Source organism: Nicotiana attenuata, chromosome 8 (assembly GCF_001879085.1).
Source record: "Nicotiana attenuata strain UT chromosome 8, NIATTr2, whole genome shotgun sequence".
NCBI lineage: Eukaryota > Viridiplantae > Streptophyta > Magnoliopsida > Solanales > Solanaceae > Nicotiana > Nicotiana attenuata.
Window position 1 is genome coordinate 15,157,562 of NC_031996.1, and position 24,307 is coordinate 15,181,868.

The window sequence follows — 24,307 nt, forward strand, 5'->3', positions numbered from 1 at the left end:
TGCCGCAGCAGTGTTATACTGATATTGATATGAGGCCGAGGGCCTAGATTGATGCCACGAGATGGCTTGTTATTGCGCTTGGGCCTTAAGGGGCCCCTCCCGGAGTCTGTACACCCCCAGTGAGCGCCGTCACGATAAATATGCACGCCGCAGCGGTACTGGTACTGTTCTATGTGTTTACTTTATTTCATTTGTCTGCCATTATCTGTTGTTTGTGCTACTTCATGTGATATCTACCGGATTTCCTGACATCATCTGTTAATCGAGTGTGGTGCCCGAGGGGTGGACTTCTATGCTTATCTGCACTATTTGTTTTGCAATCATTTGCATGACTATTGAAAAAGTCATTTTCAAAAGAGGTTTTAAACTGAGCTAAGATATTTTCTAAAGATTTTACAGCTTCACTGCTTCTCTCAAAGGTTTTTACACTGCTTCTATACAGCATGATGGTTTGCTTTACGTGATTTTTTACTACTCAGTTATTATTTACCCTTATTACTCACTGAGTTGGAGTACTCACTTTACTCCCTGCACCTCGTGTGCAGATGCAGGTATTTGTTCACCCGGTAGCGGGTTTTGGGCTGGTCGAAGGCTAAGTTATCGAAGTTTGGTAAGGTGACTGCCAGCATTCGCAGCACCGCATTTCTCCCTTTTGTTTATTAGTCTTATTTGAAATGTTTTTCAGGCCTTGTAGTTGTAGTTATACTCTAATAGATGCTCGTGACTTGTGACACCCCGGTTTGGGCTGTGTTTGGGTTGTATTCCGCACTTAATAAAGAAATATCTGTTTAGACTGTGGTTATTTAATTATGTTAAAACTGTGCACCAATATTTAAATATTCTGAAAAGGCGAAATGGGATGGTTGGCTAGCCTTGTTTTCACGAGAGGCGCCATGACGACCGTATCGGGGTTTGGGTCATGACATTTTTACTAACAATTCTCCCCCTTGGCCTGAATTTTCTGACAAAATAAACTTGATCCACCTTCTTCACATAATCTTCAACAAGCCGCATCTCCAAATCTCCACCAAAGATTGTCTCAACGTGCGTAGCACACTGGTCAAATTTCTCAGACAAAAGTCACGATTATCGTCAAATATGTTGCGGCTAGAACTGAACCCGCCAAGATGAACCTGTTTTGAACCTCGCTCTGATACCACTTGTTAGGATTGGAAAAGCAGGTGTCATGCGGAAGCTAGTAACACAATTCTTGAACGACGATAAATCAAACAACAAACGAGAAATATACCAAAAGAGACACAAACATTTCACATGGTTCGGTCAACAGATCTACGTCCATAGCGAAGATGAACAATTCACTATAATAAAAAGAGAGTACAAAATATCGAGAGAACAACCTCACGAAGAGGAAAACACAAGTGACTCACTAACACTTGTCCCGTAAAGTTCTCCCCCTAAACATGACTCTCAAACCCCATATGGCTACATTGTGGATGCTAATGAATGAGAAGGAAGGATCCTCAATTTATTGAAGTCCAAAACTTTTCCTACAAGAAAAAGGACTAGCCAACATGGAAGAATTATAATTTTTCTTCTACAAAAAGGAAGACCCAATTATGGTAAATATGTTGTCATTTCCTTCATGAAATAGGAAAACCAATTATGGTAAGAAAATCTGGACAAACACCTAACACCAGGGTAGGGGGTGGGCTAGTATGTCGGGGTGGGAGGTGGGCGGGGTGATGTCGAGATCGGGGGTGCCAAGGACACTGGGAGGTTTGCACTGAGGGTGGGGCTGGGGATGCCTAGGAATGGGGGTGGGCGGGGATAGGTTATGGACGGCTAGGTCAGGGAGGTGGGATGATGGGACTGGATTGGAGGGGGAAGTAAGGATAGCGATGGTCTAAAATGAGTTTTGAAAAATATTTTTCTTGCTCATTATAGAAAAGTTAATTTTTTTGAATCGAAGAAAAATGAGTTCACAAGAAAAATATTTTGCTAAACATGGAAAAATTCAAAACATTTTCTGGACACGTGCCCTAAATCCAATTATGCTAGTATATTGTACTTATGTTTGTTACGAGAGTATACTATTTGTCAATGATACTTTTCCCTTTTCATATTTATAGTGAGCAAAGTTTGTGTATTTTAGATTTCGATCTAGAATAGTGATATCGAGATATAGCCATTTTTTTTTTCAATATCCCTCCCAATACTTAGTTCCTTCAAGAATTGCTACCTGCGAATACAAGAAGTTAAATTAAAATTCAACACATTAAAGATGAATACTTCCATTTTCAGGCATGTAATTTCCTGAGGTTTCTAGGACATTATCCAACTACGCAGGTTACCTTCAACAGAGGTTACTAAAAGTTTCTTGAAGTGTTGTGTAAATTAAACTCAGCAAGATAGCAGAAAAAGGTCTAAAAATGTCAATCATGCAATTAATTAGGAGACTAAACAATATAATGCTGACAACTTTGTATGGGTCAAAATCTGATCCCACGATAATTAACGAGGCTAATCCCGTTTTAAGTTAATTCATGATTAATTAACGGCACGAACACTCAGGATTGACAACGTTCAACCCGCCTCTAGCTCGGTCGACAAGGCCCTGGCCTACGCGCCAATACAAAAGGCGAGATCTCAACGTGGTTACGGCCACTTATCGCCAGCTCACGAAGCTCACAGCTATAAATACCAAGAGAGGAAACCCCAGAAAAGGGGGCTGCTTCTCGACCACTAGTGAGAGGAGAGAGAAACGAGAAAAGATACCCCTCTTATGGGAAGAGAAAACACCATTGTAAGGCTCTGAACCTCTCCATGGAGAGGCAGACCAAACAAATATTATCAATAAAGGTTTCTAATGCTTCTCCCCCTAATCGTGAGTTCTTATTTTCATGTCTTTCAATTGGTCCAACGGATTATTACGATTTGCTATGATTATCCCGGGATTTATTTATATTGTTTTGTACTCGTAAGATGTGTAACATTTTTTGAGCGAACAATTTGGCGCCGTCTGTGGGGATTTCATAGCAAAATCGCGTAGTTCTTCCCTGGACCAAAAGAAAAGAAGCGCCAAACTCGAAAGGGAGCTCGAAGATCCCAAATCAAGATCTAAGTCCTCACTCTCTCTCCAACCTCAGATAGTGCAAGCAAGAAGAAGCAGTCCCCTCCTCTCCTAAGGGGAGGTCTCTGTAAGGCATGCGAGCTCCGGTCGGAAACCGGCACGGAGATATCTCGAGCCGAGATTCGCCTCAAGACAGCCTATATACCCTGGTTGGGAAGACAATGGATAAGCCGCTCAAAGTATCGAATCCAAAACGAGTTCCAATACTCGATACCTACCATATGAGACTCGGGCTCTCTGCCTTCGTCATCAAGACCGACAAAATTCAACAGCAGTTGAACCGGGACTCAGGCTAAACGCCTTCACCAATGAGTTCAACTACGGTTGAACCGGGACTCAGGCTATGTGCCTTCGCCAAAAAGTTCAACTACGGTTGAACCAAGACAGGCTATGCGCCTTCATTAGCAAATTCAACTACGGTTGAACCAAGACAGGCTATGCGCCTTCATTAGCAAATTCAACTACGGTTGAACCAAGACTCAGGCTAGGTGCCCTCGCCATTAAATCCAACGAGCTCGACCTCGCTCGAACTACCAGGATGGACGCCTTCGTCCTCAACTTTAGCAAGTTCAACCACAGTTGAACCGAAACTCAGGCCAAACGCCTTCATCCGTGAAAGCAAAGCCCGACCTCCAACAAATCGAGGCGCAGGGTAGGCACCCTCGCCATTCAAGTAAGTTCTCCCAACTCGAATTAAGACTCGGGCCGCGTAAAGTTCGGCCCCGGTCAAACTACGAGGCCGCATTTTTTACTGTCACGACCGGTAGTTCGATCGCGTCCGAACTGGGACTAAGGCTAAACGCCGCTATTGCCCAAATAACGGCCAAGACTCGCCCGCACCGAGTTGAAAAAGTAAGGCCATCAATTATATCATGGCTAAGGCCATCGTCGCCAACAGTCGACCTAGATTCGACTAAGGTGAATAAACGACTCGACGATAGTCGAAGTCACCTACATGGCTAAGGCCGTCAATTATATTATGGCTAAGGCCATCGTCGCCAACAGTCGACCTAGATTCGACTAAGGTGAATAAACGACTCGACGACAGTCGAAGTCGCCTACATGGCTAAGGCCGTCAATTATATCATGGCTAAGGCCATCGTCGCCAACAGTCGACCTAGATTCGACTAAGGTGAATAAACGACTCGACGACAGTCGAAGTCACCTACATGGCTAAGGCCGTCAATTATATTATGGCTAAGGCCATCGTCGCCAACAGTCGACCTAGATTCGACTAAGGTGAATAAATGACTCGACGACAGTCGAAGTCGCCTACATGGCTAAGGCCGTCAATTATATCATGGCTAAGGCCATCGTCGCCAACAGTCGACCTAGATTCGACTACGGCGGATAAACGACCCGCCGACGGTCGAAGTTGCCTTTGTGGCTAAGGCCGTCGAGTCTATCACGACTAAAGTCGTCTGTTTGAATTCGACTAGGGCTGCCAACACCAACGTTCAACAAAAAGCACAACAAAAACTCTAAAGAACGAAAGAAAAACAGCGACACAAAACAAGCACAAGACAGGCAATAGACAAGAAAACTTATATATTTACAAAGTCAAATTGCAGGTCATCCCCGCTTACACCGGGCCAAGGCCGATCAATACAAGAAATAAAAAGAAAAACTACAAGAAACACCTAAACGCCAAACGGCGAACAAGACGAGAAAAAATGCATCATCATCTTTTTTACTCGGTGTCGTCTGCACCACCGTCTGCACCAGCGTCAGCCTTGGGCGTCGCCACATCAAAACCACAGTCAGCACGGGCCTCACGAGCCTTCTAACGCGCCCCCTCGAAAGTAGCTTTGGTCACGACGCCAGCCTCCCACAAGCTCTTATATATATCACGTTGGGCCTCGGCAAAGACCCAAAGTTCTCGAGCCTGGCTGGAAGAAGCGGCTTAATCCCGTAGCTGCTGATTCTCTTCTTCCAAGGCCGTGATTCGGTCCGCCATGACCTGGGCGTCCTGCTCGAAGACACCAATCTGCTCCTCGAGACTTGCTTCTCTAAGGGTCGCGGCATCCCTTTCCAACATCCGCTGGGATTCATGCACGCGGATAGCTTCCCTCAACACCTCGGCCCTCGACGAGGCGTCCCTCACTTGAAGCTTCAACAACGCGACTTCATCCTCCAGCGCGGTCACCTTCCCGCTCCATGCCGCAGTGACTTCCGCCGCCTTCGCCTGGCCCCGGAGCTCGCCCTCAGCTACAACCCTCTTTACCGCCTCGAGCTCCTCATCCTTTCGGCGAAGCTGCTCATCCCGCCTCGCCAGCTCTTCGACCAAGGCCCGACTACGAGGATCATCCCTCAAGCGCTCTTGCAATTCTCGACACTGATCTCGGTAGCGGCGATACTTCTCCAGCGCCCGCAAAAATATCCCCGAGCGGACTTTGGCTCGACGGATGCTCTCCACCTCCAACAGATAAGACTGCAAAGCAAAGACAACGATCAAGATAAAAGAACAAACTTGAGGCAAAGAAGAAACGATCCAATGCAATGGTACGTACCCTCAGGCCCATCACGGCTACTTCATTCATCAGCCCGACATCCGTAATGCCCCTCAGCGATGCATTCTCGGCCTCCGAGCATAGCGGCTCGAACTGCGGTACCAAGTTTTCCCCTTGGAGCAATAGGTTCAATTCCGTGGGAACTTCGATAAGGCGAGATCGCCCCTCTGTGCGCACCGCTGAGTTGGTAGAGCCTTCCTGAAACATACGGACGTCGTCGGGATCCAAGTCGGATTCGGACTCATCCTCACCCACTTTAGCAGCCGCTGAGGAACTGCCTCCCGTCTCAACGACTGGAACCACCAATTGAGCCGCCGAAGCGACGGTATCATCACGGCCTAAGCCAACCGGGGCAACCCCCATTGTTTGTTCGCCCTCAGGGGCAGGCGCCGCAGCAGCACTCATCTCCACGTCTGCCGGTGGAGAATCCAAATTAATCACCAAAGGAGGAGCCGGCGCGAATGCGACCCTACGCCTCATCGACGGCCTCTCCTCCTCCCCCTCTAACGATGATCCCGCTCTAGGGCGCACAACTCCCGAAGGCTCCTCATCCCGAAGCCGGGTCCGTGACGGAGAAGAAACTGCTGAAGATTCAACTGAGGCCGCCCTCGGTATTGAGCGCGACACCGACGCTGCAGTAAGCCGAGCGACTGCGCCAGGCCGACGGAAGGCCAACTGAGGGGCCTTGACGCGGCGTGCCCTCCCTAATCACGAAAAACAAGGTTAGTAAATAAAGCTGAAACAAAGCAGAACAGAAGGAAAGATCGATTTTTTACCTGCTACGGGCCTACGGCCATGCCTCTCCCAGAAAGACGCCCACGTACGTATCCCCCTCGTATGGGGGAGCACGGCATCGACCCATTCACGTATCCAAGACAATGGGGGCGGCGGCGACCTGTCGGCTACAAAAAAAGGGCGAGAGTTAACGCTCATAAGCGCAAATCATAAAGGAGAAAAGAAAAGAGGATTCAACCGATAAAAAAAAAACTTACGTGCATGGTTCCAAGCCTCTGGGACCCAGTAGCATCCACCACCAGGTGCTTGGTCCTGATATAAGAGAAATGCTCGAAAGGGCGGGGCTCGACCTCGTCATCTAATCTCATGACTAGGCCCTTCGACCCACGTGGGCACGCCGGAATCATGGTACCACGGACTCTCTGAGGAGCGTAGAGACTTATTAATGAAGTAGTAGCTATATATATAGAGCAAAATTACAACAATAAATCTTCTGGAAGATACAGATACATACAACCTAACAAACTCCTAAAGAAAAGGCTAACGAAAAGATACAGATAAGGGCTATGTTAATGGATAAGATTGAATCAGTTAAGATTCCTTTACACTATTGTGTTATTGTATGCTTGCTACCTCCGCAAAGAAGTCATGAATAGTAGTTTCCTTGCCACGTACTTGGAGTTACTCTTTGAATAATTTTAGATTTGGATAACATCGTACCATGTTTGGAGATCGTGCCCAGCTCACTCTTACTTTTTATTTGATAATGATATTTTAATACTAGTGCATAATAGCCATAAGCGGAATCTTAAGAAATAAAAAAAAAAAAATTGGATAGAAGTAAGAAGCTCATTGTAATAATGTTTTAATTCCAACCATTCAAATTCGATAGCACTTGAATGGTTTCGCGACGTTCTTGAAACTAAGAACATTCATGCACTTCTTGTAATAGGCATTAGTGGACATGATTGTTGGGTTTTGAGTAACGTTGTGAATTGGGAAATAGAGGGAAAAGTAAAGGAGGAAAATAAAATTTTAATTGGTTCATCTTACAAAGGAATTTCTTCTCTCATTGGATAAGAAGAGAAAAATTGGTATGCTTATATACAGAAGCACTTCTTCTAGCTCTTAATGAGTTAAAAAGAGAGCAAGTCTTGCAACGTCGTTCAGCTTTCGATTTGGCCAAGTAGAGGCCCATTTACTTATGATTTCTCATATGAATCTTTTGTCTCCGGCTATTGGGTATCCCACTTTCGTGCTAACGCAGGATATGCTTATTGAGCTCTATGTATTAATGAGCGGAAATCATTGAGGTATCTTGGATCAAATTTATTTTCCTTTTGCACTATTTATTTATTTTTTCCTGATTATATTTTGTGCTAAATTTTATATTAAAATTAAATTCGCGATACCAACGGTCAAATTCACGACCAAACAGTACACTTAACAGAAATTTAAATAATCTATACCGAATATACACCTTGTCAAACGAACAAGCATCTTTGCACATGTTAGAACTCAATCTCGTTCACTATAAATTAAGAAGCTTGGCCTCATTTTTCACCACAAAAAATCTGCAAACTTTTCACTCTCTTCTCTGCATTTCTGCATAATTTTTAAAGCAAATCACTACCAGAAAAATGCTACTCCCTCTGTTCCAGTTTATGTGAACCTATTTTCTTTTTGGTCCGTCCAAAAAAGAATGACCCCTTTCTAAATTTGGTAATAATTAAGCTTAAACTTACAATTCTACCCTTAATGAGAAATTTTTATAACCACACAAATACTCTAGGCCCCTTTTTAACTTGTTTAGGACCACAAATTCCAAAAGTCTTTATTTTATCTTAAACTCCGTGCCCAGTCAAACAAGTTCACATAAATTGGAACGGAGGGAGTATAATTTTCCGACTACACTAGTCGTAAAATTATAATTAATTTTTTTAATTTGTAGGCGACTGCCATTTCGACTGTAATAGTCATAGCGCAAAATACCGCGAATTAATTTTTCCGACCACTGTGTGATTTGATCCGACATTTGAGTTCGCCGGCGGTGTGTGATTTGAATTATCGCTATCACATGATAGTTGTTCGTTCTATCTTGGGAGGAATTAATCTATAAAGCCTTGGGCAAGGAATTAAATTACTTAAGGACACACAAGCAAATTGTGGACTCGAATATGTTTCTGTTTTTGACTAACAATATTTACTGTTTTATTTTTAGTTTGTTGTTATTTTGCTTTACTGATTTTTGAACACATAATAAGAACAATGATTTGCTTACAAATTATGGTAAATGTAATGACTCATTTGTAATAGTCAAACTCAACTTCTGGAAAGAATGTTACAATAAGTATATAATTTGATCCCATATTTCTGCAAAATAGCAGATGTCATCTACCGACTATAACACTAATCGTGACATCGTTTGAGGAAAAATCCTGTTTCTCATTCCATATATCTGCATCTTCATATTTTCTCATTGAAGTATAAGTAGGTTGCCTAGGCAAGGGCAACCTTATATTGTCTGTCTCTAACATTAAAACAACAGAAGACATATCCGGTCTGTTAACTGCCATGTCTTGCACACAAAGTAGCGCTAAGTGTATGCATCTCAATACTTCTTCATATTGACACTCGTCCCAAATAGAACGATCCACTAGATCCATCAGTCTACCTTCGTCCCACTTTTCCCATGCCTGAAACATTTCCATACGAAAAAAGGAAAAAAAGTAAGAAAGCGAAAACCATCATAGTTTATAACTGTAGTATTTTTACAAGACATAAAGCCTTTAGCTTCACAATGAATGTTGAAAAGTAGTTCATGAGAAAATTGAATAGACGTACATAACCAATAATGCTCGAGTGCTGATCAGAACGAAAGCTTGTGTTCCTCCAGCCACAGATGATCTCTAGCAATAGTACGCCAAAGCTGTAAACATCTGATTTTCCAGAGAACAACCCTTCCATTGCATACTCGGGAGCCATATATCCGCTGGTTTAAGTAAAAATACATATGAGATGAAGTTAGCTCTTTGATCAAGTTAATGGATAATTTGTACTGTCAAAGGTAAAACACCAATTGATACTCACTATGTGCCGACTACCCTGTTTGTATTTGCTTCATTCTCATTTCCTACAAATATCCTAGCCATACCAAAATCTGAAATTTTCGGGTTCATCTCTTCATCCAGCAAAATGTTACTAGCCTTTAAATCCCTATGGATTATTCTGAGTCGCGAATCTCTATGGAGATATAGTAGTCCCCGTGCAATCCCTTCAATTATGTTGAAGCGCGTCCTCCAATTTAATTGGGCTTGCTTAGCAGGATCTGCCAAAATAATTGTAAGCGATAAATATTCATCCAAGGGAAAACTATATAACAAAATTTAACATTCCAGAACTAACCAAATAGAAATGAATCTAAACTTCTGTTAGGCATGTACTCATATAGTAGAATCTTTTCTTCTCCCTCAATACAGCAGCCCAAAAGTCTAACAAGATTTCTATGTTGTAATTTGGCAATTAGCATTATCTCATTCTTGAACTCCTCTACACCTTGTCCTGACTTTCTTGAAAGCCTCTTCACTGCAATTTCTTCGCCACTTTGTAGCTTTCCCTAAGATAAAATAATTAGCATCGACGTTAATCTAGGACAATGAGGCCATATTTCCCTAGAAAAAAATACACTTATCAAAATAAGATAGAAATCAACCTTGTAGACGGGGCCAAATCCCCCTTGTCCGAGCTTGTTTTCATTAGAAAAGTTGCGCGTAGCTGCTGCTATACTGCTGAAACTGAAGAATTTTAGTTCTGAACCACTTCCTTGATGCCCTTCAACACTTAGGTCTCCCGGTCCTGATAAGTCCATTGGGAGTTCTCCGCTCCTAATTGGATCACGTATGGGCATTTCATTGATCCTGATAGACCCTTAAAATGGGGAATTGAGGATATAAATACACTATGTTATGTGAAATAAATGTTACAAGCCAAGTTGAAAACACCAGCTATTTTGAAATTTTACCTCGTCTTTTGGCTTTGTACTTGCATAGTAGACAAATCGCCATACAAATAACAAAAGCTACAGCTACCAGAATGGATATTAGCACAATTTTGATTGTCCTGCTCTTTTTACCTGTTTAAAGAAAGTTTGAAATGGGAACATCCAAAAATCAGTAAGGATTGTATAAATACCAAATGAATTAGTAAACATTTTACTAATTCAGCAGATTGTAATGCTTACCAAATTCAGAATGAGCGAGGCGAACATATAGAGTGTTCCCGCCTTCGTTGAACTGCTGTAGATCAACTAAATCTCCACTCCAAATCATGCAGTAAATTCCAGTAACAAAAGCATAAGCAGTACATGAACAATTTTCCAGGCACTTGCTTTTACACTCGTCGATGTTTTCTGCAGCTGCTGTATCCGCGAAATCTGGCAACTTGATTCCCTTGATCTCAAGGAATCCATCCCCATTTCCACTATCACTCCTCAAGACACTGCTATTTCTCCCACATTCCAATCGCGTCCTCCTAACGCACCCTCCTGACCAGTTCCTCACATTCCACTGCTCCCAATCTTTTGGAACAAATCCATATAGACAAGTACATTTTAGTGAATTTGAGATATCACATTTTGCGAAATTCCCACATGAGTTATATATGTCGCAATCGCCCAATGGATGAGATTGTATCATGCTCCATTGTCTCTTATCTATATCCCACTTTTGCTGCTGCTCATATCCACTAGGACTAATATGAAACCTCACCAAATTAGAAGTGTTTGCTGCAGTGTAAGTGAAGTATAGCCTATTCCCATCATTGTAAAGCTTGAAACCATTAAAATACACAGCCTTCATATCTGGTACACCTGTGAATATGAGTCCATCCCAATATCCACTTCGCCAACGTCTATTTGATCCATCCCATATCACGATCTGTGGTGATCCTCGAGGATCAACACCCAAGGAGTACCTGTTGAAGATATAATTAAGTAATAAACATGTGCTCGCCCTAATAGTTAGAGCTTTTAAATGAGATGATTAGACAACGCAACCAGTGGCGGAGCCAGGAATCCTGATAAAAGATTCTAAGAGTATGCAAGAGTGTGAACCTACGACCTAAAGCAATTCTCGAGCCACATTTGCCATTACAGTTAAATCTTTCCTTATATCAAGAGGATTCAAAAAATATATCTATATCAATTTTTTTTTTTTTTAATTTTTACCCTATTTGCACGGACGAATGAGATTCAATTGAACTTCATTCATCAAAATTAGTTCCACCAATGAATGCAACATGGTACCAGCCAGCGGCGGATGTAGTGTTAAAGTGACGGGTTCAATTGAACCCATAACTTTCGACCCGAAGTATAATTTTAAGTGAAAATAATTGAATTTGCAAGAAATAGTAGATATGAATCCATAACTTTAAAAATGTAATGGTTTGAATGCCAAAAATCTTTAATATTGAACTCATAAAGTTTAAATACTGGATCCGCCTCTAGTACCAGAGTGGACAGAGTTCTTGACTTATAAACGAGGATGAGGCTCGCACGTGAGATAACAAGTTGAAGATATAATTAAGTAAATAAAAAGTATGTTATCTCTAACAGTTTAAACTTCTAGATGAGATCGTCACCAATGCAACATTACCTTCCGGGTGAAGGGTCATTTTCACTTGTCCACGACCTCAAAACTCCATCCATATAAACTCTCATTTCTGGTAAAAATGTATCTGTAGGATGCTGAAAACTCTGCCACAAGGCCTTATTATTATCGTTCAAAATAACAAGATTGCCAGTATCCAAAAGGGACACTGTAGAATTTGTAGTCTCAATAACAGAAACATTCGTCGACCATAGTAAGTCGCCACGACCATCTTTAACGACCAAATTCCCATTTTTCTCAATTGTAAACATACCATTTTGATCAGAAACTGGTTTATCTCTGTTTGCAACCCAAACAACTGATAAAACTTGAACATCAGCGTACCATATACCAAGAAACCTTTGTTTAGAACCATTTGGACTAAAGAATCCTAAGTTAAATTTCCCTTTTGGAGAAATTATGATATCACCATCTTTTAGAATCTCTCCTTGTCTAATTTTATTGGATGCAGAACATAGTAAAGAGAAATAACAAACAATGAGCAAAAAAAGAAACCAATGGAAATTAATGACACCATTGGCCATTAAAGAATTGGAATTTTTTTAAAACAGAGATTTGAACGAGCAATCTGAAGAAGAAGAAGAATGGGATAGAGTTGAGCATAAAGTATAATGACTAGAGAAAGAAGAAATTTTTGATGGCTATTTCTGGTTGGCTGAGTACTAATTTAATGTGATGCCGAGATAGATTGACTTGAAAAACTTTGATTTTATAGATTCTTGGCTGACCAAATTCCCTCTGCCCCCACCACTGCACTTTTGTATTTTAATTGAAAAGTTTTTTTAGGTATTAACCATTTGGTATTCAATAGGCATTGGTCCGATTAGTTCAGATTCACAGTGTCCACTAATTCATAGTCACGCTGAATATAACCTATTAAAGTGAAAATCGCTCCTTTCGTTTCAGAATTCGAAACCTCTAACTAAGGAGGGAGAGATCTCATCTACCTCATCACATCCTTTGCTAGTATTTTCTTAAATTTTTAATTTATTAACAAAGTCAATATAAATAATTTTTTTAATCATACTTCATTTGTTAATAAATTATTTAGTATCTTATTTTGTAAGTTACAATTTTATCTTACTTATGAAAATTGTTTGTAATTGTCTTTTAGGCATTTTGATAATATAATTATTAATTTTTACGTTATCAATGTAGAAGATAAGTTGTTTCTTAATTAAAACATGAGTCACATCAACAAAAAGAGGGATAGAGATGTTCTGTATTTTGACAACGTGCAAGCAGAAAAACGTATAGCCGAAATGAAACTATGTTTCACATAAATGAAAAATACAAGTCACCTACTTGCTTTTTTTCTCCTTCCGTCTTTCTACTTTAAATAAAAAGTATAGTTGCTTAAAAATAAAACTTTGTATCTATTTACTCGAAATTCTCCATAATTAATTAATACGTATTTTTGTCTTAATTTATTTAATCATGATTTATTAACACATTTTGGTGCATGTATATGTTTTCCATATAGTATCTATCACCTATTTTTATATTTTCTCAAACTATTGCCACATAGATTAATAAAATATGGACAATTATGTACATAATATGCATAGATTTGACTATCCCTTTAATTATTATATGATTTACTCCGGTTATAGAATAACAAATTCAGATAATTAGATTATGTGAAAGAGTACTATATTGATGTTGCTTGTTTTGCTAATTATTAACTGCAGAATTGTCTAACTTGATATTATAATCAGTGGAAACGCCGTTAACTTGAGTCTTAATCGTTCTTTCTTTTTCTTTTTCCTCATAATTATTCTTGCAAAATAATACTTATAATAGTACTGCTAATCATTGTCTTTTTTTTTTCCTTCTACACATTTGGCAGCAACAAACACTAGAGTTCACATTGACCAAAATATGACTTAGCTGTAATTAGGTCGCAGAAATATACTCTGAAAATGACATTTCTTGTCCTTCATTTTATTCACTCCAATTTGATTGGGAGTTGGCGCGCATGAATTTTGTAAGCACTGTTAAAATTTATAGAAGAACAGGAATAAATAATTTATAATATTTTTAGTAAAGAAATAGCCATAGTCCATTAGTTTGTGGAGTCTTTAAGTCAAAAAAGGTCTTTGTTCAATACTACTTAATTACAATTTTTAACCATAAAGACTCTATGTCAAGTGATGCCATTTTTTCTTACTTATCCGTTTCCTACTAGTATTAATACATATATTTAGTAAAATTTCTCGACGATACAATGCCGTGTGACACCGCTTCGTTGAACGTGCGTCCACCCCCTCTCAACAGGGGCGGGTCAACAATATCAGTTATGCGTTTATGTGAACCAAGTAAGTTTTGTGTCTTTCAACCAAAAAAAAAAAAGTTTTGTGTCTAAATTATATATATATATATATATATATATATATATATATATATATATATATATATATATATATATATATATATATATATATATATATAATTGGCCGAAGGTGTTATTATATATGAACTTCTATCTTACGTTATTTTGTGTTTACATTCAGCTTTTATGCTACTCTAAGTGTTCAGCGTCTTAAAGTATGATCTGATCTGTAAGCAGTTGTATTTGTACTTAAGTCTTCAAATCTCAATATATGATTTATATGTGGTTGTATTAAAATAAATATGGTATTAAGAACCAAAAGGAAGAGACTTTAACTGAAAATACACTCATGAGTTGTTTGGTTGATAGACTAGTTACGTAAGGATTATAATGCATAAATCATTAATGTGATGAATAATAATATACAAAGTGTTATACAGTAAATACTTATGTAGGAATTGTTATGTGCGGATTGTTTATGTTAAGAGGTTTTTGGGTCTTTAATTTAGTTTCAAGGTCGCAGAATGGTACATGAATATGAGAGATGAACTTATCTATAATTGCCTTAATCTTGTTATATTAAAACTTAGGGCAGCCCGGTGCACTAAGCTCCCGCTATGTGCGAACTCGGAAAAGGACCGAATCACAAAAGTTTATTTTATGCAGTTTTGCCCTGCATTTCTACGAGAGGCTGTTTCCACGGTTATGTTAAAACTTTGAAATTGTTAATTCAGGTTTAAGTGGGAAATTTTGGGAAATTTTTCGAGGCTTATGAGTTGTGAGAAACGTGTGAATATATTGGTACAGTGATTGTGATTATGGTGACAAAACAGTGAAGCAACACGTGCTGTACAATGTCAATTGCCTTCTAAGGTAAGGGCTAACTTCTTCTTCTTCTTCTTTTTTTCTTTTTTTTTTTTTAAGGGCTGATTGCGGTTTTGGGTTCCGGGCATATACATTATATGCAGCGATCTTAAAAATGAATGGTCTTGATTTTTAACCCTTGCTTGTTTCATGCGCAAATTTTTAAAATCAAAAGAGGTGTCAGATACAAGCGAGGGACAACATTTATTAAATTTAAAATTGCTTATTGGACACTGGATTAAAAATTTAATAGAGGCACCGAAATGTCATATTTGTGCCTATCACTATCAGCCCCTATACACGGTTAAAATATCATGGTATAGCCAGTTTTCACACTGGTTAATGAAAAATAGCCAGCGTTTATCAAGTCAATGAAAAATAGTCACTATTTTGCTGCAATAGGGACCGGTCCAGTATAATATACGGGAGTTCTGGTGCATTTGTGTACGAACTCCAGCATATTATGCTGGACTGGTATACTTTGCTAACTCCTGTAAAATTTGCGGGAGACTGGAGCACCAGTGCTCCAAACTCCAGTATATTATACTGGACAATTATACTTGCTGGAACTCCCGTAAAATTTGCGGGAGTTCCAGCATAGTTATCCTGGAACTCCCGTAAAATTTGCGGGCGTATTTTTCCGGATTTTGAACAGTGTTTTCGCTCAGATTTAAAGTGGCTAAATTTCGATGACTTTTGAAACTTGGCTATTTTTCAACGACCAGTGGTAAATCTGGCTATTTTTGAATTTCTCCCCTATACACGTGATTCTTGGGCCGACTCGAAATTTTCAAAGAACCTTCCTCGAAATATCAGAAATGTTACGAGAATAGGAAGAGAAATGTAAAAGTTTTATTGGGTGTCCACTTTCCACCACACTATTTTGCTATACTTTGAGTCTAAATATATCTCTGTTATTATACTACTGGTTTAAATATACTCATTTTTTGTTAATTTGTCTAAAGTGGACATTCAATCCTATGTGACACTAATATTTGATAAGGTGGATGCCACATGGCTTGCCACCTTAGCACCCCTAACTCATTTTACCCCTCCCTTCTATTTGTTTTCACCACTAAAAATTTGTTCCCCTCCACCACTATTGTCACCATCAACGCTTCCATGAAAAATATTGTATTTCAAATTTTAGTCTTTTATATAAGGAGTATATCGCTTTTGCTTTGCATCTTTCTTCTGGATTTCATATTGTTCCTATTTTTCCTATGATTTACGTGGTGATACTAATATTGTCTCCTTTTGTCCTTTTGTTAAGCCGAGGGTCTTTCAGAAACAGTCTCTCTACCCTCCCCAGACCCCATTAGTGGGGTTTTACTGGGTTGTTGTTGTTGTTATTGTTGTTGTTGTATGGTTTCGGGCATTGAGGTGGCATGCCATGTGGCATCCACCTCATTAAATGTCAGTGCCACATAGGATTGGATGTCTACATTGGACAAGCTTAACAGAAGATCGGGCATATTTAAATCAATAGTATTACGACAGAGACATATTTAGACCCAAAGTATGACGTGTTAGGACCGAAAAAATCAGGTGTCATGCGAAATCTAGCAAGCAAACCTTGAACAACGATAAATCCAACAACAAAAGAGAAATACCAAAAGAGACACAAACATATAACGTGGTTCGGTCAACTAACCTACGTCCACGGCGGAGATGAGCAATCCACTATATAAAAAAGAGTACAAAATATCGAGAGAACAACCTCACGAAGAGGCAAACACAAGTGACACACTAACACTTGTCCCGTAAAGTTCCCCCCCTAAACAAGACTCCCAAGCCCCCTATGGCTATATTGTGGATGCTACTAAATGAGAAGGAAGGATCATCAATTTATATAAGTCCAAACCTTTTCCTATGAGAAAAAGGACTAGCCAAATATTGGAGATTTACAATTTTCTTTTACAAAAAGGAAAACCCAGTTAAGGTAATTATATTGCCCTTTTCCTTCAAGAGATAAGAAAAACAAATATGGTAAGAAAATTATGGCAAACACCTAACAATTCTCCCCCTTGGCCTGAATTTTCTGATAAAATAAACTTGATCCACCTTCTTCACATAGCCTTCAACAGGTCGCATCTCCAGATCTCCGCCACAAAGTTTGTCTCAACGCGCGTAGCACACCGGTCAAATTTCTCAGACAAAAATTACGATTATCGTCAAATATGTCATGGCTAGAACTGAACCCGCCATGTCACGACCCCAATCCCGGTCGTGATGGCACCCAACACTAATGCTAGGCAAGCCCGACCAATTAAATACTCTCAACCCAAATTCGCAATCCGTTAACAAATAAAACGATTAAAATAGCAAATATCAAGGTTCCAATCCGAAACTAAATAAAATAGTACGAAAAATAATAACGAATATCCAAACATTTCCCCAATAGATCTGGAGTCACGAGTCTAGAGCCTCTAGGTGTAACAGAGTAATATATCCATAGTAATAAAGAAGTCTAGGATATGGAAAGATAAATAAAATAAAGGGGAGGAGTTGGGTCCTGCGGACGTCAGGCAGCTACCTCAACAACTCTTGAAAATAAACTTCACGAAAACAGCAAACAGCTCCACTAAGTCTCCGGAGCACCTGAATCTGCACGCAAGGTGCAGGGAGTAAAGTGAGTACTTCCAATTCAGTGAGTAATAAACATATATAATGGCTGAAAGTAAGAAATTCCGAAATATCACAATATAAAGCTATAATCAGCGATTCAGCACATAAAACGGTGGAACAATTACAATACCAGGACAAGTAAGACAAACAGGTATAAATGCATGAATATAATGCAATGCACATGACCGCTACGGTGCGCAGCCCGATCCATTTGGGTACCCGCGCTCACTGTGGGGGTTCAGACTCCGGAGGGGCTCCTACAGCCCAAGCGCAACATCATCGTAGCATTCGCTGCAGCGTGCAGCCCGATCCCCACTCAGTCCAGAGATATATATATANCAACAGGTCGCATCTCCAAATCTCAGCCACAAAGTTTGTCTCAACGTGTGTAGCACTCCGGTCAAGTTTCTCAGACAAAAAATCACGATTGTCGTCAAATATGTTGCAGCTAGAACTGAAAACGCCAAGATGAACCTGTCTTGATCCTCGCTCTGATACCACTTGTTAGGACCGAAAAAATCAGGTGTCATGCGAAAGCTAGCAAGCAAACCTTGAACGACGATAAATCCATCAACGAAAGAGAAATACCAAAAGAGACACAAACATATAACGTGGTTCGGTCAACTGACCTACGTCCACGGCGGAGATAAGCAATCCACTATATAAAAAAGAGTACAAAATATCGAGAGAACAACCTCACAAAGAGGCACTCACAAGTGGCACACTAACACTTGTCCCGTAAAGTTCTCCCCCTAAACAAGACTCCCAAGCCCCCTATGGCTACATTGTGGATGCTACTGAATGAGAGGAAGAGTCTCATTATAGAAGTCCAAATATTTTCCTACAAGAAAAAGGACTAGCCAAATATTGGAGATTTATAATTTCCTTTTACAAAAAGGAAAACCCAATTAAGGTAATTATATTGCCATTTTTCTTCAAGAGATAGAAAAACTAAATATAATAAGAAAATTATGGCAAACACCTAACATAACGAAGGATATATATGAACTTTTCTTATTGTACAAGAATATATTTGGCCATTTGTCGTTTTCAAAATATTTAATTATAGTCAGTATAGGCAAACTTATTAAACAACTCGTCCTCCGCTTTTTCTTTTTCTTATTTTGTCTCCTTTACCACAAATGCTGTACTAATAGCCCCAAATATATATATACAGACAAAATCAATATACAAACACCATTCAAGAATTAAATAACGAATTGGCTTCATTTTCACTATATCGCTACAGTAGTTGTTTGCTTCTTGATTCGGCAGTTTTTTTGTCATTTGGGTGTAATGTAATTCGTTCACTTCTAAACAATGATAAGTTGGTCGAATTTAGACAGATTACTGTAGCAAAGAAACTTAAAGTACCATTTAAAAATTACCATTGTTGCAAGCTTAAAGAAGCGGGTCTTAAAAATAAAATAAAAAATGAAAAATTAAAGAAGCGGGTCTTAAATGTCGAATTTAAAAAGTGAGTTTAAACTAAGTGGATGTTATTGGAAAAGCTTTGAAACATTAGCAGTGATGAAGAATGGTAGTTCAAAGCTCTGTTTTAAAAGGCAGGATTGGGACTCGCCCCGGGGCGGAGCACTCGTAAAACGCCCCTGGGCTTATGTGTGGGGCTTAGTTCCGTAAGACTTACGCCTCGGCCATCAATGCGTACGCCCCGGACACACCAACGCCCAGCGTTCTAGGCTCGTCTAATAGAACTTTATGCAATTGTATATAACTAACCTTGTAAATCCTTAAATTTTCTTAATAAATCATTGACTATTCAAGATTACTTTTTTCTTAATCATAAATTATTAAGTTGAGAGTATTTTATGTCATAATTAAAATAAAAATTATTGCATGTTATCCATTAAGATTGCTATGATAGTTAATTTTAAATAAATCTTTCATTTAAAAAGTATTTATTTATTAACTTTTGTTATGTCTTTACTATATAATAGTAGTCCATAAATATAGTAATTATTTTTCTAAATATTTTTTTTAACGTTTACGAGATACAATACTTATTAATTTAATAGCTCAGTATTAGCTAGTAACTATTTACGAATAATTAGTTATCATGGTATTGTATGCTGAATTATGTGTCACTTTATTAACTTGTTGAAATAAAAATAAATGATGCTAGAGAATCATATTTAAATTGTGAATTATGTTTTTATATAAATTCTCTTTCAAATAGAAAGCATGTTAAATAAAACGAGTATTTTAAGAAAAATATTAAATTATAATATCGAAATTCTTTCAAGATTCATTACTCCTTCAGAGATACAATAAGATTTCGTATCGGATACATTACAATATATGTTATACTTTTCGTATTATTCATAGTTGAATTATAATTTGTAAATATTTTAAATAGATTATTTATTATAATTTTATGATTTTAATATAATTTTTGTAATTATTTTTTATTTTATACTATCTTAAAATATTTGAAATTAGTAAAATTTAAATATCCGTGGGACTTACGCCCCATGTCTCAGGGCTTACGCTTCGCCTCGTCAGAGGTAAAACGCCCCGTCTCACGCCCTCGCCTTTTAAAACATCTGTTCAAACTTCAAATAAACTACTCTCAGTTTGGAATATATATGTTTGAAACTTCAGATATTGGTAATTCAAACATCAAACATACATGTATGAAGTGTGAGACTTTCAATCCAAAACTTTAGTCGCATACGTTTGAATTTTAGATTAAATGTCTAACTTTAGTTGCTATGTTTGAATTTATGTTATAAAAAGTTGTTAAAATTAAAAAATTTATACACTTCGGCTATACCTGAAATGACGCCCCAAAATCTGCTATCTGTGCAATCCCCACCCCCCCCCCCCCACCCCCACCCCCTCCCCAAAGAAAAACGAAAAGAGAAATCCAAGAATGTTGCAAAATCACCAACAACTACCTGTCTCAATTATAGGGATCTTGATTTTGGGAACAACCAAGAGGACTATAGCTATTCAAAGGTTAAAATCTGGGGTAAAAACTATTTCAATGCCAACTTTCAGATGTTAGACAGAGTGAGAGTATGGTATCCAATCATTCTTTTCAAATATGAACAAAGTATTCCACCTTTTTGCTACGCTAGGCCTGAGTGAGATTTAGTGAAGAAGCATAACATTAATGCTTATCTATGTATGGGCCAAATATCATATTTGATATAAGTGAGGCACGTCAGTATCAAGAGAGCCTTCAATGAGTGCCACCTGTTATCAGTACGACTTCAATAAAGACCTGCCCAAAGTCGAAGTGGCCCCTTAAGAGATGAGGGGTGCGGTCAAAGAGTCAGTGAAGACCAAGGTCGAGGTTGAGCATCTTAGACAAAGTTATAACGGCTAGTTTTAGGATAAGACACAAAAGAAAATATTCTAGTGGATATGCTCTGTACCTGTACTATTAGGGGGTTTAACGTATGTGTTCCATATAAATAGAAAGAGACACAATGATAGGGGACATAAGATATTCACTTGTAAGAAAACACATTGACTTGATAGAAAGAATCTGGCCTTATTGCAAGCACACGAAAAATACCATTTTACTAAGATTGTTGCCTAACTTTTTCCCTTGATCCAAGAACAACCTGAATGTTCGAAGGCTCATCAATCATTCACTATTGTCAGAAGGAATATCCACAGATCTCACCCCTTTTCAGGTGACTCATATGCTCTTAATTACTTAAATGTCATTCATTGCTATTTATTGTTTGTTAACACTATCCTCCTCCTTTTGAGTCATTAAATATTATTAGCATTGTTCACATTTATTGCCATTCGGTCGAACACACATATTATTTTATTACAAAATCAGTTAATACATATTAATATTGGCTAAGAGTGACTATATTTTATTTAAATCTAATTGGTTGAACCCCGATCTAAATTTTGGGTCAAACAGTTTGGCGTCGACTGTGGGGACTTCTTAATCTTTTGGTTTCCTTCAGATCTACAACTCACCTGAGTTGCTAACCTAACAAACCTCAAGGTTTTTCTAGTTCTCTGCACGTACGAAAATTTACATGGCAGGTAATCAAGGAGACAAGACTAAAGTGACAGGTGACATCCCAGGAAACCTCATGAACACCATCAACGAGAGTTATGAAACGCTGGACGATGATGCGATGCCAACTGCCTCTCCTAGGCGCGAGAGGTCGCCACCCCCCCAATTGTAGCACAACAAGACCAAATGGAAAAAGGGCTTCCACGTCCACAGGAGAAGGGATGCCACCGACCATGAAAAAGCTCCTCGAAGCGTGGTTGACCGATACATTAGTGAGCATGCTCAACAAACAAGCTCCATGCACGACCATGGAGACCGCAGGAGCTCACACGGTACAACAAGCAAATGAATAGGGCGACTAACCGGACCTTCCAAGGTCAGGTATAACTCAGAATGTTACTTACAGTGCAGATGACAACATCCTCGCCGTTGTTCTGAAGAGAATAGAAGAAATGGAGAATAAAAACAAAGCTCTCAGAGACCAAATGAAAGATTACCAAGGACAGGTCGAAATGATATCGGGTGCCCCCAAACTACTGCCAAAGAGGGACGCCAACAGGTTCGTCGAGCAACCGTACAGTGAGGGAGCAATGCCACACTCCATACCAAAAACCTTGAAAATGCCACTGTATCTCAGGATATACAACGGAACAACCGAACTCGAATATCACGTGACTCATTACTTCACCTCCGTAAAGGGCAATGATCTCACCAAGGAACAAGTGTCCTCTATTTTGTTGGAAATTTTTGGCGAAACCCTCATTGGAGGGGCGTTAATATGGCATTCACAACTACTAGCCCGCTCCATAGAAACCTTCGAAGAAATGGCCGACAAGTTTGTGACGGCACATGTCAGGGCCAAGAAAGCCGAAACAACAATAAACGACATCTTCGTTGTTAGGCAATCCCTAGGAGAGGGATTAAGAGACTTCCTCGCCCGATTCTACCGGGTAAGGATGACCTTACCAAATATGTCTGAAGGGATGACAGTCGCAGCCTTTTAGAATGGGTTGAGTAGAGAGGGTTCAAGAGCGACCAAAAAGCTGCTGAGGCAACTGATGAAGTACCCCCAACCACTTGGAACGAAATCCATAATGCTTACTGCGCCGAAGTTTGAGCAGATGATGACGACCTTAACAGACCAACTCGGTGGCTCATCTCAGTACACGCCAAGCCCAGAAAAGAATGAAGAGATAACATAAGTAGGGATCACCCAGTCTCACAGCCAAATAGGGAACGACATCAGCCATACGTCAGGGCCCGAACCCCGTCTTCCTTGCGCTATGATGATGGCCTATCTAGGCCGAGGATGGGGACTTACCGGAATGAGAGAGGTATGCCCACTTGTTGTCTGCTCGCAATTTTTGTGTGTCACCTACAGAAATAGTCTATGCCTTGGAGAAACTCGGAACGAAAAGTGAAGTGGCCGCCAAAAATGAGGTCCGACCCGAGCACCAGAAAATCCGACACCCTTTGCGATTTCCACCAGGAACACTGACACAAGACAGAAGACTGCATCTCCCTCAGGCAAGAGGTTGTGAACATGTTGCAACACGGACACCTCAAAGAGTTTTTAAGCAATAAGGGGAGGAACAACTTCGCCAAAGGTCGTGAACATCAAGGCCCACCGAAGCCACCATCACCGGCTCGTAAAATCAATGTGATCATTGGCGGTAGCGATGATGCCTCTATCAAAGGTGTTAGAGTCAGTGCCACTCACAAGCTCAAAAGATCTATCACCCACGAACGGTATGATATACTCGAAGAAAGAATCATCTTCGATGAGTCAGATGCCGACGGTTTGACTTTCCCTCACAATGATGCTCTCGTTATTACTTTACAAATTTTAGATACTGATGTCAACCGTATCATGGTAGACGATGGGAGTGGATGTACATTATCCATCCCCGAATCCTCGCCCAGATGAGACTCGAGGACAAGATAGTGCCACATTACATCACACTAAACGATTTTAATAATGCAGCTGAATGGACATCGGGTGAAATCACACTCCCTGTCTTGGCCGGCGGTATAACTCTGGAGATAACAATCCACACCATGGACCAGACCACTGCATACAATGCCAAAGTAGGACGACCATGGATCATCCCATGAGCGTCGTCCCCTCCAGCCTATACCAAGTGATCAAGTTCCCAACACCTTGGGGGATATTTAACATACAGGGAGAACAGTGCACGTCCCGCTAATGCTACCGTATCGCCTTGGATAGCACGACAACCCAATAAAAAGAAAACGAAAAAGAGGCATAGCATCAACACGGTCGAGGTCGATGCAAGAAGAAACCAGGGACGTCATCATGGACCCGAAATGGTCGAAGCCGCCAACTCGACCATAGAGGACCTCAACCCCGTTCAATTAGATCCCAACAACTCCAGCAAAAAGACCTACATCGGCTGCAAACTCTGAGAATCAGGTAAATTTAGCTAATTTTTAATAACTTACGCATATTTA

At 39.7% G+C, this 24,307-nt stretch overlaps 2 protein-coding genes across 2 annotated transcripts; one reads left to right on the top strand and one right to left on the bottom strand.

The window, feature by feature from the left end:
• On the bottom strand, window positions 8,627-12,646 carry LOC109230971 (G-type lectin S-receptor-like serine/threonine-protein kinase B120). The gene is made up of 8 exons (XM_019396478.1): window positions 11,988-12,646; window positions 10,577-11,307; window positions 10,358-10,468; window positions 10,049-10,263; window positions 9,742-9,952; window positions 9,427-9,664; window positions 9,181-9,328; window positions 8,627-9,032 (listed from the first exon to the last, which is right to left on the bottom strand). The coding sequence occupies exons 1-8, from the start codon at window positions 12,524-12,526 to the stop codon at window positions 8,727-8,729; spliced, it is 2,499 nt and encodes an 832-aa protein (XP_019252023.1). The 5' UTR covers window positions 12,527-12,646; the 3' UTR covers window positions 8,627-8,726.
• LOC109231514 lies at window positions 23,379-23,950 on the top strand. Its single transcript, XM_019397175.1, has 2 exons — window positions 23,379-23,727; window positions 23,820-23,950. Exons 1-2 carry the CDS (start codon window positions 23,379-23,381, stop codon window positions 23,948-23,950), a joined length of 480 nt encoding a protein of 159 aa, XP_019252720.1.